The 18,037-nt window shown below is 46.0% G+C and overlaps 4 protein-coding genes across 4 annotated transcripts; 2 read left to right on the top strand and 2 right to left on the bottom strand.

The window, feature by feature from the left end:
• Window positions 1-206: 206 nt before the first annotated feature.
• V1513DRAFT_422820 (uncharacterized protein) lies at window positions 207-1,583 on the bottom strand (the record flags this gene model as incomplete). Its single annotated transcript, XM_066896000.1, has 1 exon — window positions 207-1,583. The coding sequence occupies one exon, from the start codon at window positions 1,581-1,583 to the stop codon at window positions 207-209; it is 1,377 nt and encodes a 458-aa protein (XP_066756329.1).
• Window positions 1,584-12,566: 10,983 nt separating this feature from the next.
• V1513DRAFT_436796 (uncharacterized protein) lies at window positions 12,567-13,924 on the top strand. The gene has a single exon (XM_066896830.1). It carries the CDS (start codon window positions 12,622-12,624, stop codon window positions 13,567-13,569), a length of 948 nt encoding a protein of 315 aa, XP_066756328.1. The 5' UTR covers window positions 12,567-12,621; the 3' UTR covers window positions 13,570-13,924.
• A 1,814-nt stretch (window positions 13,925-15,738) lies between these two features.
• V1513DRAFT_436793 (uncharacterized protein) lies at window positions 15,739-16,597 on the top strand (the record flags this gene model as incomplete). The annotated part of the gene is made up of 1 exon (XM_066896829.1): window positions 15,739-16,597. A coding segment is annotated over exon 1 (479 nt), but the record flags the coding sequence as incomplete, so codon positions are not given.
• On the bottom strand, window positions 16,485-18,031 carry V1513DRAFT_436792 (D-isomer specific 2-hydroxyacid dehydrogenase). Its single transcript, XM_066896828.1, has 3 exons — window positions 17,689-18,031; window positions 17,011-17,562; window positions 16,485-16,958 (listed from the first exon to the last, which is right to left on the bottom strand). Exons 1-3 carry the CDS (start codon window positions 17,951-17,953, stop codon window positions 16,777-16,779), a joined length of 999 nt encoding a protein of 332 aa, XP_066756326.1. The 5' UTR covers window positions 17,954-18,031; the 3' UTR covers window positions 16,485-16,776.
• Window positions 18,032-18,037: the final 6 nt, after the last annotated feature.

Raw genomic sequence — 18,037 nt, 5'->3', positions numbered from 1 at the left:
CTCTGACGATATTTAGGGTCTGCCCACCTTCTAGAAATCCAGGGTCCACCATAAATTTCAATTATTGGTTTAAGTTAAATCTGCAGGTTTATAAAAAGGTCATATGAATTATATCAATGATATCCCTAAACTCCATTACAATTGTGCAAAATCCAATTCAGACTTAGCTCGCCTCACCATTTTCTTACTACTAGTACTATACTATTCTAGACATTCTCCAAAGATCGATGCTTCCTTTTCCGCCTTCTTTTCTTTCTCTTACGGCTCGTAATCTGTGACGATGTCTGTTGATCAGAGTCATCTTCCATGGATGAGTCTGCAAATTCTCCACCCTTCTGTCGTCTGAATCTACTATTACCACCCTTGCCGACCACAGCCCGCCCAGGTTCGATATCTTCGCGCAATCTGTCGGTGCCCTGCTCCAGAAGTCGATACTTCTGCATCTGACCGTCTTGAAACAGCTGTTCGCACTGTTTCCGGACCTCTTCAATCACTGATAACCAACTGCGCTTTGACGGCACCCCGTCGAGTGCCGGCATGCCAATGAGCGCCGCAACGTTAAGCAGATCGTTCCATTTCATCGTGCCCAGTTTCCGTCTTGTTATCGCAGGCGCCTGCGTAGATCGCATCGCGATCATTGCATCCATTATCCCATTCACCAATTGCAAGATGTTGACGTGTAGGTGCGGATATAAAAGTGATTTTTCTATTTCGTCATTGGAGTACATCATATTAGATATATCATCATCCTCAGAGACACTGCTGCTATCTTGACTAAGCGGACCTCGTGTCGTTCTAGCCTGAGCACGCCATTGCCTTGTCACAGACCGAATTCCGGCTGCTGAGATTTCGGATATTAACCGCTTGGAGTTCGACGATGGTACAAACAATTTGTGTGTGGAGAGACGATAATTTTCGTAGCCATATTCCTCATCTTGTAGCTGCTCATTATCGTGCCGGTCGTCGTCGACGTCAGCATCACTGGAACCAAATGCAGATTTCTTGCCTTCATGTACATAATCGAAGTCATTTGACAGATCCTCTTTCCTCATCTCAGATGTATTATCTAGTGGTAGCTCCCAACTAGGTAACGGCCAAGCCGTCCAGCTTGGAGGGACAATCCTTTGAGTATGTAACTCTGGTCCCGTTCGCATTCTCGAACCTTCTGATCCATTTCGATAGTCGTTCCCTTGCTGTGGCCGACTGCGCTCATCTTCAGCGCGCAACCTTGCAGAAGCAACTAAATGTTCCGACAGAGACGCTCTGTGATTATATTCGAGCACCTTCAGCAGTGCGCGAAAGTCGGCAATCTCTCTGTGCTTCGACAACTTATATTCTGAATCCAGCATCCCAATGCTGTCCTCTTCGTCCCCGGCATCATCTTGGTCTCCAAATTTATCGCCATCTATATCTGACTGTGGTCCATCGTCACTTTGATCCATTACTTCAGTTGCGCCGTTGTCGGGTCCAACATCGTCCTCTGGAAAATACTCAGATGCGCCGTCTGATATTGGCGAAACTGGTAGCTGAGTGGCGAGGATACTCCATGAGTCATCTGCGTTGTTGTCGGCCAAGCCGGACATTGCAGCCAGCTACAATAAAATGGCCGCAACAATTGTTGTCTATTCTTTGATCGTTTTATTGTTATCCCCGAAAAGTATGCTGTTTGCAGACAAGGAGCACTTTACAACTGACTAAGCGCATAGCTGTGAATGTTGGGTAAGGGTTAAGATCGGTGGAGGAGCAGTGCATAACCAATAGTGGATTTTCAAATCATGACATGGTTTTGATATGTAAGTTCGTAAAGTATGGGTTATGGATACCGCTAATTCTATTTATTCTAAAGATTCAATATGAATGTTGCTCCAAACTATATACTCTACTCCATACACCGAACGTGTCGGTGTTGTTCAGTATTCAATATTAGCCTCGTCTCTGACTTCAGAATAGCAAGCAACTACTTCTCGACGATAGGAACTGACGCATTGTGGGCATGTATGCGAAGGGCCTCATGCAATTTCGAGATTCGAGTACGATGAACACTTGTATTAGACGGCCACCAAACCCCTTATTTTGAACATTACGAACAAAATGTCGAGATCTGGTGGTCCCGCCCTGCATGCCACCACCTGGCAAGACCAGATGGCAAGGAGACAAGCCTCAGCGCACAGCTACCCTCCCCCGAAAGGCGAATAGTTGTGCTCGCATTGAACAGTACGGCCATCGAACCAGACGGATTAACTTTAGTTAGCAAGGGGGGGCTTTCATCCAAACTGCTAATTCGCTGCATTTTTGGCCAACTTTAATCGCAATTTCCAACTCTAGAATAATTAGCGAAGAATTAAATGCGGCTTCGACGAAAAGTCCCTAGTAGTGTGTGACAAAAGGAGCCTCTTCGCTTAAAGGCAATTACCGGCATCAATAGATCTAATTACAAATGACCACTGGTGTCTCATATATCCCTCGCTTAGTTTATTACTTCTCGCTTATAAGACTCTATTTCCAGTTGGAAGTCAGGCGCATGATATCCTGGAAGGCTGCGCACTCGTCATATGACGAGATTGGCTTTTGAGTTGCTGGTATACGACATGGAGGCCACGAGCGCTGAAGCAAACTCTATGCACAGCTTAGCGAGGGTTACACAATCAACGACTGCGTTCACGGCGCGTCTCAGACTCTCGGCTAATTTTACACTAGATCGGAGTATAACGTACTGCAGCAAAGGTACCATTTCGTAACTCTGTGGCTCGTCTCAATTTGATTGCTACCCCCTTTGACCTTTACTAAACTATTTATTTTCTCGATGTCTTAACGGATTTCACTCAGAATATTACGTCTGGATCTCGATCAATGATAATTGCCTAGCGTTGGATTATGTCGGCAATTTGTTATATCATAGTGTTAACCAACAGCACGTATAAGAGAGTTCAATGCAATCTCTAACCGACCGTTTTACTATAAGATTAACGCATCTAAGCTGTGGCTTTAGGCAAGACTTCGATTTCGCAGAACATCTCGGTTGTTCAACAATTTGTCCAACCATTTCTCAGTTTTCATTGATTATTTATTGGCAATCGCTTACACTTTTGACGTTTTCGATATCCTAGCTAAATTGCAAAAAGTGTTCACATCAGCGAGCCGGTTACCAAAGTATGTCCCTCAGATCGAGGTTAAAACAAAATGGCACTTCATTCACGTAATCACGTTAAACCTTGTGGATGATTGATGATACATTGATAGGTCCATGCGTACGTGTTTCCGTCTCTCCAATAAATTCTCGGGTTGGTTGTTTTTCACAGAGGGCTCTGTTGCAATAACTCTGTTAAATTTCCAGGGTCCAAAATGACACATTTTAGATCCGCCGGCTGCGCCTTATCGGCAATAGCAAGACTTACCTAAGACTGAACAAGTAGCATTTTGTAATGCGTCATAGTTTTAACGCATAGTTGTGTAGACGATGCAAAAGAATCAGTTTTTGGATCATGTGGCTTTCATCCCGGCTCTTTTTCGTGGACGCATGTCGTAGAAATACCAGACGAACTCATCCTGCAAGCAGTCGTCTCGCAATCAGTACGGCCTTCGTCAGCTCACATCGGAAAGCGGCTAACGCCACTTCATCGCGCTACAAAGTGGCGATGTACGCTCGTGTATTTTGCTGGTGGCAGGACAAAATAACGAAATTGTTAGTTGTCTGTTTCGAGATTGACAAGATTAGTTGTAATATATCTATTTAATCGGCAATTTGAGTGTGCAGGATCCTACATCCAATAATGCGGAAGACTTAACATTTTACCATGGGTACAATGAATTTGAAACAGAGGGACTTCTCCTAGCAAAAAACTCAACAAAAACTCGCAAGACCCGCAAAAATGCGAAATTAAGCAGAGCATTGAGGAATCTTTTGATCCCATAAGGGACTTCCAATCCACGAGGGACTTGCACTCACAGAAGCATTGCTGCTTCTATACACGCGGGGCTAGGTCCCAGCGTGGCAACATCCCGAGAGATGCTACCACTTGCCATCATGCGCTCAGAGCATGATGAATTCAAACAATACAATCGCGGTCAATGACCGAGGTACTCGAAATGCGAGTACTTGTGCAAATAAAGATATGCACAACCATAAAAAAATAAGGAACATCCGTTTGGACAAAGGTGTAGGAAACATCGTCAGGGCAAAAAACCCCAGTGGGAAAACAAAAGCCCAAACCTACACCGTTCCTTATGAGCCTGATGCCTCCCCCCTCGAGTACGCTTCGCGGGAACCGCTTTGCACTCGCATTAACGAGGATCTCAGTCCGTCAGACTCCCCTCATGCCCCCAGATGAGAACATATCGCCGGAACCAGTTGTGGACCAAGCGGCTTGGTTCTCACCGTCTTGGTCAGCTGGTTCCAGGCTGTGCTCGCCCACATTCGAGTACGCAGCGCCGGAACTGGTAGGGACCAAGTGGCTTGGCTTTCGCCATCCTTGGACTCACCATGTTCGAGGCGAATCAGCGTACTCGAATTTAACCTGACAGACTCTTCTTATCCCCCGTGCCCATACTTTATTACTCGAATTTAACCTGACAGACTCTTCTTATCCCCCGTGCCCATACTTTATTACTCGAATTTAACCTGACAGACTCTTCTTATCCCCCGTGCCCATACTTTATGCCACGTGCCCATAGCCGAGTACGCATCGCCTTAACGGCCGCGCGAATCAGCGTACTCGTATTGAGGAGAGTCCTTGACGGAATCTCCTCATTGCCTCCAGTAGAGGACGAGCTGCTGGAACCGGCAGTGTACCAAGCGGCTTGCCTCTGGCCACTCAGACTCACCCCGGGTTCCAGGCTGGCCTCTTGCCCACACTTGAGAACACTGTCTGCCTACATTAATGTTAGTCAGATGACCAGGTTGTAGGAATTCTGAAGTATACTCGCTTGTGATTGAAGAGGATCTCAGCCAGTTCCTCTTGGCTCTCTGCAGACTGTGTCGCTTGCCAGGCGACTTAGTTCTCGATGTCAAGTTGTAAGGGCAGCAGCAGCAGCGGGGAAAGATGGCCATATTTATAACCAGACGAGCGCGCCACTTCGGTTTTATGCCTGCGCAATTCTTCGCTTGCATGACCTGGCAGCAGGTAGTACATCAACCAGGAGCAGTAGGTGTTTGTATACTTCTCTCCATGTTCTGAATATGATTTCAGATATAGTCTGATGCTTGAATGCAAATAATCAATCCAGTAATCCGTTCACCCTAACCCAAAAGACCAAACTATCAGCTTCGGCAAGGTCCGGTTGAACGTTCTAAAGTATTTCTTATGATGAACTTTAAGGAAAGTTATTCTAGACGCTTCGCAAGCTATAACTTAAATAACTTGGGAATAAGGTTTTCGGAACACAATTGCTGACTAAGAACGATTCCGCGAAGCGTTCTTCCAATGTGCTAAGGATGTTAAATAACCCAATTCAGGTAATGCCCTAACCTTGGCTAAGATTTGTTCCAGCTTGCATCATCGGCATGTGACACCGTTGCGACTTTCCACGTGATTCGCGGATTTAAAATTTCTCCGCGTCATCGATACGCCCCGTTTGGGGGGGGATGGGTGGAGGTGATCAAATTAGGCTCGGTCTCGGTTGATGCCCTTGCCGGTGTCCTGATTGGAGCTTAGATTTGGCTATGGTGAAGGCCTCAGGATCCATTCCATGTCTGTCTTCATATTTAGATACCTCATCTATTATCCTCGCACTTAATTCGACACAACACTGCAGGCCTAAATTGAGATATTTGACGCGTTAAGTCGGGAAAGGTGGTTTCGTTGCATAATAAACAGTTTGTGTCAAATCTACTGCTGCTGTCCACTCATTTTCATATTCCTTTTGTTAAGCGTCATTCTCGTTTGGGGTAAAAGGTCTCTTTTCAAGTCACACGGTACAGTATGAACTCATATCGCTACATAGACAGACGGAGCGCCTCATCGTTACAGTTCTAGACGTGTCGTATTGCCTTCTCATGTTCATTGAGATCGTCGTACCGGTCCCAGAAGAATACATTGTATTCTCAAATTGCATTCGCTTCTACAAGTGACGGAGAACAGATCACGAATATATAACGATTCGACAAAAAGTCTCGCGAAAACTACAACTTTAACTACTGTGAATATCTCAATAAGTATGCGAACCGCGCACACAGTGGCGGCTGTTGAACATCGAGGAATTGATTGACCGGACATTGCTTCCAGAGTACAACGAGGTCTGAAGTTAGCCAAGAATCTCCATCACATTCAATTAAGACACATGATTATCCTAGTGAAACAACTCATGGACACCATGACCAGACGCCGGCGGCGGTATCCGTTTGCGTCGGCGAGCTGGCGACAACAGTTTCCTTTTGCAGGCAGCGCAAACGCCAGACCAGAAGGAAGTAATTTGTAATAAGTACTTGCAAATCGTTTTGCCCTGATCAGCCTTGGACTCCCGAGGCATTTTACATGCGCCGGAACCAGCAGTCCAGGTCGGCCTCCACGACTTCCTCATAATCACCAGATTTCCACTAGTGAGATCAGGGTACAGTCCATGATTCGCAAATTGAATTTAATTGTGTTAAATTTCACCAGTAGAAACGTCCAGCACGCGAATCATAGGTAGGATAGCAGAAAAAGCTTAGATTGAAAGAAAGCGCCGCAAGGCAGAAAACGAAACGTCGATCATCACCGTTCGCGACCGTTATTAATTTCGCCCTCATCTAGATGTCACGCGGTAGTCGCCGCAGCATAATGTTAGAAGACGAATTAAGCGGTAACCTTCACCGGAATGGCCGTTCATCCGTAATATGACTACATAAAATATATTTCCCCATGGTCTCAAACTGTATTCCAGGCAGATGGACAACAGAGGGTACTCGCCGACCTCCCGAGTGGGAACCCCATACAGTTTTTTACAAGCCCCAACCTCTAGCCATTCACTTCTGACTCTTCGCACATCTTTGATGGCTCATGTCTATAAACTATACGTTGAAATATTATGAAATATTAGGTTGGCAAACAAACAGTGGACTTTCGAGGAGTACCGAATGGATGTTTTGCGAGGATATCTGTGACATTTGCGTATTCGTAATTGAAGGCCAACATGTGACTTCATATGGGATACGTTGGGGGTACAGATGTGTACAGTGCCATTAGTTATCGAACGCTGACTGCGTCTACAGCCCAGCAATTTAAACGAATATGCATGCCCGTTAACGCCCACCCACCCTGGGCTCGTGATCGAGTTCGCATCAAGCACCTTAGCGCGGTCAGCCGCCTAAATTGTCGTCACAGCTATTCACACATCGCATATTTGTTTGGTCGTCGCAATATGGAGAATATCAGTTTTAAAGTGAGCATGGAGCGAGAGCCATGAAAGGATTGCACGTTGTAGTACTTCATCATCAACGAAATATTAAAGAATGACTATAGCGTTTTAGATTAAGCTTGAAACAATTGATGATTGGGAGTTTCGATACGCAGTACAATGTATGTGAGATACGCGAAGATTTTGCACGTTGGCTCGTTGACGAGAACGAGATGTTAGTGAGATCGGCCATCTGATTGACGAAGATGCGACGAAAACTTTAACTACCCAAGCCTCCCCCACCCCTCAGGACTAGTGCAAATATGTGCTGGTCCTTGAACCTATAGCAGCTGCTACTAGAATGCTATTTAATACATGAATCTCCTGCTCATTTATTGTCTTCGATCTCACATCAGTGCGACTTGGCACGCAAGGCGTCTCTTTCGTTTAGAGTGCTACGTTTCACGACGGAATTTTGCTTATCTCGAGGTGTCGGAGAGGAGTTTCCGTGTTTAGTGTTTGCGGACTTGAGTGGCATTTTCGCTGTGATGTCAAGTATAAATGCAAAGGCTAGCCACTTGATAGTGAATGCTTTCGTATCGTATCTATCAATATCGTCATGCACCTCTCACAGGCAAGTGTCAATTCGGATTCGAATCTAGTTGGCCACCAAAGTGTGTACAATGAATAGAGGAATTCGCTTATATTATTTCATTCCTGCAGGTGATACCAGGTCGATTTATATTCGATGTACCCCCGCCATTTACTCTCCTTTTCTTTGGAATCTACGATTGTAGGTGTCTACACATTTCTACAGTTTGTTGGTCCATTGCGCCTTAACTCAGAAATTTAGATGTCACAGGTGACAAGAATACAGATGTGCAGTGTGATATATCGCTAGCGGTGCTGGACAATTTGCATTGGCATTGCGCAGAGTTACCGTATTGGGATTGAGGCTGCGGCTCACTTCAACGGTTTGTTGCATTCTTGGCTGTCATTCGTCAACTCTGCAAGCATATATATGGCAGATATGCTAAAAAGTGCTATATAATATATATAGCACGAACTGAAATGGTTCCTCTTGTGCACCGCACCTGCACAGTGCACTTAATTAGATTTGCGTGTCGTACCTTGGAATGATCGACTATAAGCATCTGGCTGATATGGTATGTGGTTATGTTATATCGTTGATTGGGTCGCCCAATAAGGGACAAGAAACAGATTGGATAGAGGCGAAATGTTAACTATATGCCGACCACGAATGAGGTATGATAGTCGCCATACCGTACAGTGGTACACTATGTGCATTCAGAGGTGAAGCATACCGAAGGGCATCATGGACGCGTTTTGGCACATCATGTCTCGTTCTATCGGTTGAATCTATGCCCACCTGAGACTGGGCCCGCGAAGATGATGAAATATCCAAAACAATGTCATGTCATTATCTGACTATCAATGTATAATTTTCCAAGATATCTTTGGTTCACTACCCACCTTCGTCGGAGTACATCCGAAGACGTGACCCCCCGCTTCAGGTTCAGAAATTGAGCGACAGAGGCGTAGGTCAGGCAGATGGCAATCTAACAGGATAACGGAATTCGTGAAACACGGTGCCAGATTTGCCTTGGCGCGTGACAAAAAAAAGTAAACCAAGCCAGTCAAATATGGCTTAATGTGGACTTGATACTTAATTTCGCCCCAACGAAAAGTGGTAACTCACGGCTTCAAGGCACAAATTGTTCTGCATTATGCAGTTGATATACAATGCCTGAGGCACAGATCCCGGAGTCGGCAGGACCAGGTTGCTGGACGGTGGAGGCATGTGTTTCCCTTTCGAATTCAGTTAGCGACAGGCTGACGATATAAGTGGACAAAGAAATAAACCCTAAACAGAACTCTGGAAGGCTTCCGATATGGCGGCTAAACGCTGACTTGCACCTGTAAGGGGGCTTAGCTGCACCGAAAAAAGCAATGTTAAGTCTATATTATCGCACGAGAAAAAGCAATGTCATCACCGCCACGATTAGAGTTTAGTCAAGCGTACTTATTCTGTACTTAATCATCAGCCACAGGGCATGATTATTAAAACACACGATTATAAACACATTAGGTGTCCAAGCCAAAAGTATCATTTATAGGATTTCCTACACTTACTACAGGTTTCTGTTGCGTTGTGTTTTGCCGAAATGATTTGTGGCGTCAGTGTCGACTTCACGGTGCAAGAGCCTCTGGAACTGGGGCAGCTGACTGATTGAGACACTACGCCAGAGTATGTCGCGGTGAGACGAGACTAAATACACTGTAAAGTCAATCACCAGGCCGCTTTAAATTCGAAGTTAAATAGATTAAGCGAATCTCGCTAATTGTTAAACGACTCTGGACTTGATTGACTGCAGTTACAGAGTTCAAGTATTGATAATCAATGTTTATGCCGAAGAATTGTCAAGGTCGTGTAGTTATCAACACCGTGTCCAGACTACGCTGATAAACGTTTTAGAGAGTCCTAGTTAAGGATGACTATCACCAGCAGTGCTTAAGGGAGAATTATTTCTAGCGGAAAGAGCGTTGAGGTCCCACGGGCTCTTTTGAGTCTAACAAGGGCGAGCTGTCAGACTAAGACAGTTCAAAGTAGCGAAAGTAAATGAATGAACCATGCGCTTGTTGCATTCCGCCTTGAATAGGACGGACCAATCATTATACCGAATGCCCGCGACGATTAGAGATAGCCGAAAAAGTCTGCTGTATCGACTAAGGCATGCACTTTTTTGGCCTTGCGTAGCCGGGTGCCGTTCGCTCTCAAATGACTTCCGTCGTGCCACATGATGGCTGTGCGCCGCCGTCGTGGCTTTATGCAGAAACCCCCTCGCCTTTCGAACCGGTACTGAGAATTGCCTAACGGCTTGTCACCTTACTGTAAACCTAATGCAGCCCATGTGATATTGTTTCTTTATGATATATGGAAATTAGTACCGCCCATCATATAGTTTAGATTTGGCTCGAACTGGACAAATCCCTTTATCAGGCCATCGAGGGAAAAAATAGTAGGGTACCGACGTGACGGAAGCAAATAGGGACTTAATTTCTCCGCTGAACCTACGGCTAAAGCAGCAAAGTGAGATCGAAGGCTGAACTTTAATTCCAAGAGTGTCCAAGTATCACCTTCATATTTAATCAATGATAGGCGACGTGAGATACGTGTCCGCCAAAGTAATTTAAAATAAATCCGATATTTTATGTTCAACATTGCCACATTTTTAGAAAAGTCGACAAGAATAATAATTTGTGTCGACGAAAAAAATTATGCACTTTTGCCACATAATTCACAATTTGAGCAAGTCAATGCCACTATAAGTTGTTCGATGCATGGAAGCCGCATTGCCTCGTTCTAAAATAGAGTCAAAGTTTGACCTTCTAGCGCCGAAGTTTATTTATACGAGTTGAACGGGCCCTCCGACGGTTTTGAGTTTTTTGCATTACTGCAGCCTTCACTTTAGCGGAACATCTTTGACACAGAGCCGCACCAAAGGCGCGAGGCTTAGCTAGCGCGCGCGTCGCGAAAGATGAGCTGATGAAAAACTCGCGGATCGCCGAGGGATGTGTGTTGCCCGGACACGAAGGTTAAGCTAATGGATTCAGAGTCCTAATGGCCGAATATGTGTGAAGATATGCAGGAAAGTGAGGCGCTATTGCTGACGCGACAAATGATAAATGTCGTACAAACATCCAGCCCATAGCAACGAAACTACACATGCCGCGCGTCATGTTGAATTGAGTTAAAAATCCAACAAAGAGCAATGTTCATGCCACGGCTAGCTGACCGACGAGGTGCCTTACCCATTGCTATTACCCCATAAAAAGCTTGAGCTTGCACACTAAAAACGGACTCCATCGAATATACTAATGCTGAGATATTTTGCGATGCCTAGTCAAGTTCCAACCGCCGCTTCCCCGCTGATGTACTCCATTCTACAGCTCGTTCATTACGCTGCTCAGCGCGAATGCACAATCAGAGACTTGAACTCATCCTATCACACATCTGGAAGTAATTGAAAATGACTACATTTATTGTTTTAGAAGCATCCAGGAGTTGTGACCGACGTACTATGTATTCTTCGATATTATCGGCACTAGCACTACAGACCAGAGTGTCACATTGCAACAAAGTCTCACCAAACGCATATGAACTAGAGCATGTGGGATGGGATTTCCAGGATGTCCCAGCCGCGCCATACGAGTAGGAGGTGACATGCTCCTTTACAGTCATCGATAACAACTAACCTCCCAACGTGCAAGCATATTCCATGTGGAAACATTTTGAGAAAGGTGACGACCCCGACCTCGATGGTTCGCATAGCATTGTTTATGGAGTCTAAAGCTTATCGAGCCCGGGCCAAGAGTACGCTGATCCGGGGTATATGTGTCTGGGGAGTAAATCATCACCAAGACTCAACAAGACGCCTGACCGGATAGAAGGAAACGAGATGAGACGACAGCTAACCGGTTTCCGATTCCCCTGGTCAATCAGATCTAGTCGCGAACAAAGAAATCCGGAAACGGCAACGAGGGATAAAGGTGACCCGAAGGCGAAGTGTGAATCTTTGAGTCACACTAAAGTGGCCACTCATTTATCTATAACGTGTATCTTGTCCTCAGAACCTCGGCTGACGTAGCAAGCTCCCAGAAGATAGAACAAAAGAATCGCCCAATATCACCGTCGATAGCGTCGAAAAGGGCCAGCTTAGAGCAGGAAATCCGAGGCTGAAGGTGGGGCTGCAACCGTAAACGCAGTTTAAAAACTATAAACCGACAGCGAATACCAATCCGCCTTCCACCTTCAATGTCGTCAGCAACTGTCGTGATGAATGTTGGTTTGCAGCCATTATCGATGGCTCATCATGGCGTTGCGAATTGAATGCTGTTAATATCCAGAGTACAATAAATGAGTTGAGTATAAAATAATATTTGTGCTACAGACGGCACAGCCACAGAGAGCCACGCACTAAGGGTAAGGGCAATAATTTGGGTACGAACATATACGAAAGGTACCTTGGCGAGAGTTTGTGTGTCGTTTTGTCTCGCTTTTTGCTATGCTAGCTGCTCGCCTGCAAATTCGCCTCGCCGAACCTTCTGCACCTACCGCTTTTGCCCGAAACCCTGACATCTCGCGAGTTTGGGCTTCCCTCCGCATCAAAAGTAGTCAATACTATTAGTTATATATACTGGCCCCGCCCCACCCCACGGCCGTCCCGTCTTGACGAAGTCCGGTGCAGTTCCGTAGCCCCATCACTTCAAGCTGCATCACTGCCCATCATGATGGCCGACCCGCTTCCCTCTTATTCCCCACACGTCAGCAAGGCGTCTGGTCGCGGTCTACCATTAGTACTCTCCAGCCAGCCCGTCGTGACCGCCGGTGCCCGGCACAACAACATCTATTCCTTGCCACCACCACCGCCAGAACTGCTCCAGCCGTCATCCCAGATGCCCTTCCAGCTTCAGCACAACTCTCAGATCTCAGTTCCACAACACCATTCCCAGCCGCCGTCCTGCTACAGCTCCACGTCGTCCGGATCGTCGGCTTTCTCGACCACGCCGTCGTCCTACACATTTGCCTCCCCCGCAGACTACTCACACGGTTCTCCGTCCTACACTGGGTCCCCGATATCACACTCCGGCTCGCCGCATCACTCCCAGCCGTTCTCGCTACCTCCGCTAAGACTGCACAGACAATCTCCGTCTCCCACTGCACAGCACGTCCAGCACGTGTCTGGGGCAGTCCAGTCCTACTACCAGCCGCCTCCGCAACAGCAACAACAAGGATACTCTCCTACTTCCATTAACCTCCCACCACAACCACCAGCTCCGCCTACACAGATGCAGCCAGTCCCTGCCCAAGTTGCGGCTGCCGCTGCCGCCGTCGCCCTCCACCAGCATGCGCACTCGTCACAAGTTGCAGCCGCCCAAGTTGCCGCTACTATCGCTGACGTCACCGCTCACAAGCCCGCCAAAGAAATCAAGAGGCGGACAAAGACCGGTTGTCTGACCTGTCGCAAGCGGAGAATCAAATGCGACGAGCGCCATCCCATATGCTTCAACTGCTCAAAGTCGAAGCGCGTCTGCCTTGGCTACGACCCGGTCTTCAAGGCCCAACGGGCCGACAAGCGCGACGACAAGGAGAGCAGCAAGTCCGAGAACGAGAGCTCGCAGCAGTTGCAAGGTGAGGTCAAGCGGATAAAAATTGATAGTCTATTAGCGGAATGATATTAAAAGTTGGACTCGTTATGAAAGAAATTTTTCACATTTAGTACTTATATTCGCACTAGCACTGGCATTTGTGGGTTTAATTGTTTGGGATTGTCTTACGGGTGCATATGGATTGTTTACGGCAGGCGCTTCGTTTATCTAGGTCCTTGTGAATGGTCTTGTTTTTTTTTATTCAACTGGAGTTAATCTTATTGATGTACGAATTGCTATGGGATTTTATGGTATATAGGTTTTATTATCATCATATATATAGTTCGATCGCTATGTGTGCGAATGGCGTGGGGAATGGTGTATTCTACGGATAAGAAGTATATATAATACTGTTGTGTCAATAAATTGTATCATAATCTTATGTTCCTTTCGCGACTTGTAGGTGATCGTGCGAAGCTGCAGTGCGTCTATCTTGTTTCGTATCTCGTGGCAATATCTCAGCATTTCGGTACTGTCAAATATAATATGTATGGATTATTCTAGATAGCACCTTCGGCGGGGAATATTCATACTTGGTCGACCACTACTAACACCTGTCCAAATCAACTCCGTGCAAGGCCGGGTTAGAAGCGCCTCACTCAAATTGTTGTACTGTCCGTAATTTTAGCTTTTGAAGAGAAAAACTTTGAGCGGGCGGGGGGCTTGTTCGATTTGAGATCTCGTGCTCGCGTGAGATCTTGGGAACATTCGTCTCAATTTAAATTTTTTTTTTCCGCGACCGCGACGAGGCAAGCAAAAAAAATTTATACATAAGCTTAACTGTCACTGTTACCTAATTGATATACTGGCCGAACTAGCTTTTATGAGAAACACTGATACATCTACTTTATTTCGAAGATGTAATCTTGCAGCTGCGCGAGGACCAAAAAGAAGTGAGAGCATAATTGCAGTACACTAGAACTTGCAATAACTGTTTCGGGGCTGTTCTCGATACTATATAAGTCACGATTTTGGTGATATCGGGGATAGTATCGACAATGAAAAGGTCGCCGATAATTATCGGGATTTCATAGACAAACAAAGAGCTGGCGATACTATATATATCGCCGATAATCTAATACCCTTATTACTCCCACATGGAACACGCCGGTGCTAACCTAATCTAGTAATTTCTCATGTTGTTTGAGACTAGTTGCTCGTAGGTGGAATTCATCCTAAACCATATTCCCGCAATATCCTATGTCCGGAAAGCACGGGTGTCATTGATATTCAGAAATTGATCGATATTTCGATAGCCCTCACCGTCAGGATACAACGGACACGAATTGGCTTTACAATTTGGTGGCGTATACACAATTACGAACCACTTTGGCTGCGGCTGGGGACTTGGCAATTCCAGCCTCGGAGGCTGGGGTCGACAGATTATTTAATGCGGCGCCGGGATTTGTTAGGGATCAGGAGATATTTGATGAATGTGGATATAATGAGGATCTTGATGTTGACAAATGATATTAAAGGTACTCCTGATTAACAAATTTTGTCGGTTTACCGATAGTTATAGTCTACGATTTGCCAATATAGTATAGGCAAAGCCGTACATATCGTCAAATCGGGAACGGAATGACAATGGATTTACAGAAACAGAAACAAAACAAATAAAAATTAAATTGGATGACGGCTATGACGATGTCACCAGAACGCCATACCAGGGGATTATCGGTATAATCCTTACATTATATTGCAGGCGATGCTCATGGAGCATGCAGCGCCGCAATCGGCGCAGACAAGGCTGGGGATGGGAAGCCGGAGCCCAAGGCGCAAAACGGGCGCGCGCCGGATGAGTTCAGCTCAGGACCTGACAAGGTCGAACGTTTCCTTTCCGAATTTGCAACATACATGGAGCTGAGTCATTGACCTGGAACTGGAAATCGAACAGACGCGTATGACGGTGGAGTTCATCGTCATCCCGTTGAAACATACCAACATCATATTGGGATATGATTGGTTACACTGATACAACCCTGGCATTGACTGGGTTGATAAGAAGATTGACTTGCGCAAGGCCGGGATCAACCCGTTACAAACGGCACGACCCGAATTGAGCAACGTCCCCAAAGAATATCATGACCTAGAAGTGGTATTCCTCGAAGGCATCAGCGGATAAGTTACCGCTAAGGAAGCCTTACGACCACCAGATCGAGATGGAACCTGGAGCAACGGTACCAAAGTCGAGGATTTATCCGTTATCGGATCCCGAACTTAAGACGCTCAAAGAGTACTAGATAGCGAAGGGTTTCATTCGACGATCGACATCACCGATCAGCTCGCCAATGTTCTTTGTACCAAAGAAGGACGGCACGCTGCGACCGGTGGTGGACTTCAGAGCTCTGAACAAGGTCACGATTAAGAACGGCTACCCATTGCCGTTAATTTCAGAGCTGCTGGACCGAATCCGAGACGCCTCAAAGGTCACCATCTGAAATGTGTAGAAGGATATTTGGTGTAACAAATTCGATAGTGCTTAAACCAATTATTTCCAGTATATTATTGGCAGATTGTCCTGGAGACACGTCACCAGGAGTTACTTACCGAAAGTTGGGATTTCAAAAGAAAGCAGATGCGTTGCCTCTAGTTCAACATGTCTTGTTATCTATGTACAGACGTGCACTCAGTGGTGAAGAACTGGACGACGATTTGTTGTGGTTAATTGCAGGAAGACCTAAGCTTATAGATATACAGTCTGCTTATAATAAGGTAATCCAAAAGAAAGGGTTGGCGAGAGCTGTTTGGGTTTCTGACATGGAAGAACCCATATTATCGAGACACTTCACGGGTCCCATCAGAAAAGGATTCACTGGAATTCCAGGGCAAAACAAGATCATGATAGGTTTCGAAAAAGGTCATGACCATGTTAAGCTACAGGACTGGGTTTCAGATAAGGACTATTTTTTGAACTATGACTAACTTATTCTAAAATATATTGATTAAAGGTCAACAGCTTGAAAGATCCTATAGTATTCACAGGATTATCGGTATAATCCCTACACAGGGCGTATTTCACGGCACCTAACTCATCATTACAAGGAGCGGAGAGACGAAGGCATCACAATGATAAGAAACTAACCAAATGTTATTGTCTAACATAATGACATATACATGATGCTCTTTCTGTCCACATTCTACCATAATCCATCTATACAAACATTCCGTGGTAATCTACACCATCACTTCTATGCACAAAGTCGTATTACATTATAATCCAAAATGTTTTGTCTACTGTAGCCCGGCCTGCTCGGGCACAATGGTATTCAACTTGCCGGTGGTGAGGGCTGTGCGGATATTATCAATAACCTGGACCTCCATCTTTTTCTGGGTCTCGTATGTGAGGGTTCCCATGTGGGGAAGGAGAATGACCTTCTCGTTGGACATCAACCCGGGGTGAATCTTTGGCTCAGCTACGACACTTTGTTAGCATGCAACTTCAAGAGGCAAGACAAACAGACTGACCCTCAAAAACATCTAGCCCAACGTTCTTGACCTTCCCGCTCTCGAGGGCGTCAACAAGTGCAGCCTCGTCCATAACTGCACCACGAGCAGTATTGACGATGATAATACCGTCCTTCATTTTCTCAAAAGCCTCCTTGTTGATAGTGTGCCGGGTGTTGGCATTCAACGGCAGGTTCAAGGACAAAACATCTGATGTAGCCAATAGCTCGTCGAACGAGACGTACTTTGCACCAGCAGCAAGCTCAGGCGAGAGTTCGTTGCGGTTATAGTATTGAACGCTCATGCCGAATGCTTCAGCGCGCTTCTTGAGCGCACGGCCGATGCCGCCCATGCCCAGAATACCCAGGACTTTTCCGTCGGGGTCGTTTGACAGCGGAACGCCGGCGTTCCAGTTGCCCTTGCGTAGGTTGACCATGGCCCCGTTGAAGTTGCGAAGAGCTCCGAGGATAAGAAACATGTTAACGTCAGCAGTGGCATCATCGACGGTTGAGGGGCAATTCGAAATATGGACCCCGCGATCGGTGCAGGGCGCAACGTCAATCTGATCGTAGCCTATTTATCGCGTTAGGACTCGATTAAACGAATTTGTATTCAGAAATACATAGAAAGCAGAATTGCTGCTATCGAAGCAATTTAACTCTTGCTGTCGTTCTGATTGCTCGTTCTGGAAACACTTACCGGCACCATTGTGGCAGATATACTTGAAGGTTGAAGGAAACTCCTTCAAAAGCTCGGCGTCAAAACGACCGGTGATGGCAACGGAAGCGAAGGTTCGGTAGACAGCGACGATGTCAGAATACTTCCCCTTCAAATCCTTTATGAATTCGTCGCGGTTCGCAGAGTCGCAGAATGATAAAGTCGCCACGTCGGAAAGAGCTTCCCATTCGGAATTGGCGTGGTGGACTTCGCCGAGGAGGAGAATATGAGGCTTAGTCATTGTCATTGGTGAAAAGAATCGGGTATGGAAAGTCGTGGCGACTGGTTGTCGAGGAACGGAGTAAAAGGAGAGTGGGCAGGAAGTCTGTTA

Source organism: Lipomyces chichibuensis, assembly GCF_038497645.1.
Source record: "Lipomyces chichibuensis strain CBS 12929 unplaced genomic scaffold V1513scaffold_2, whole genome shotgun sequence".
Classification (NCBI taxonomy): Eukaryota; Fungi; Ascomycota; class Lipomycetes; order Lipomycetales; family Lipomycetaceae; genus Lipomyces; species Lipomyces chichibuensis.
This window is presented reverse-complemented; position numbering and strand designations above follow the sequence as displayed.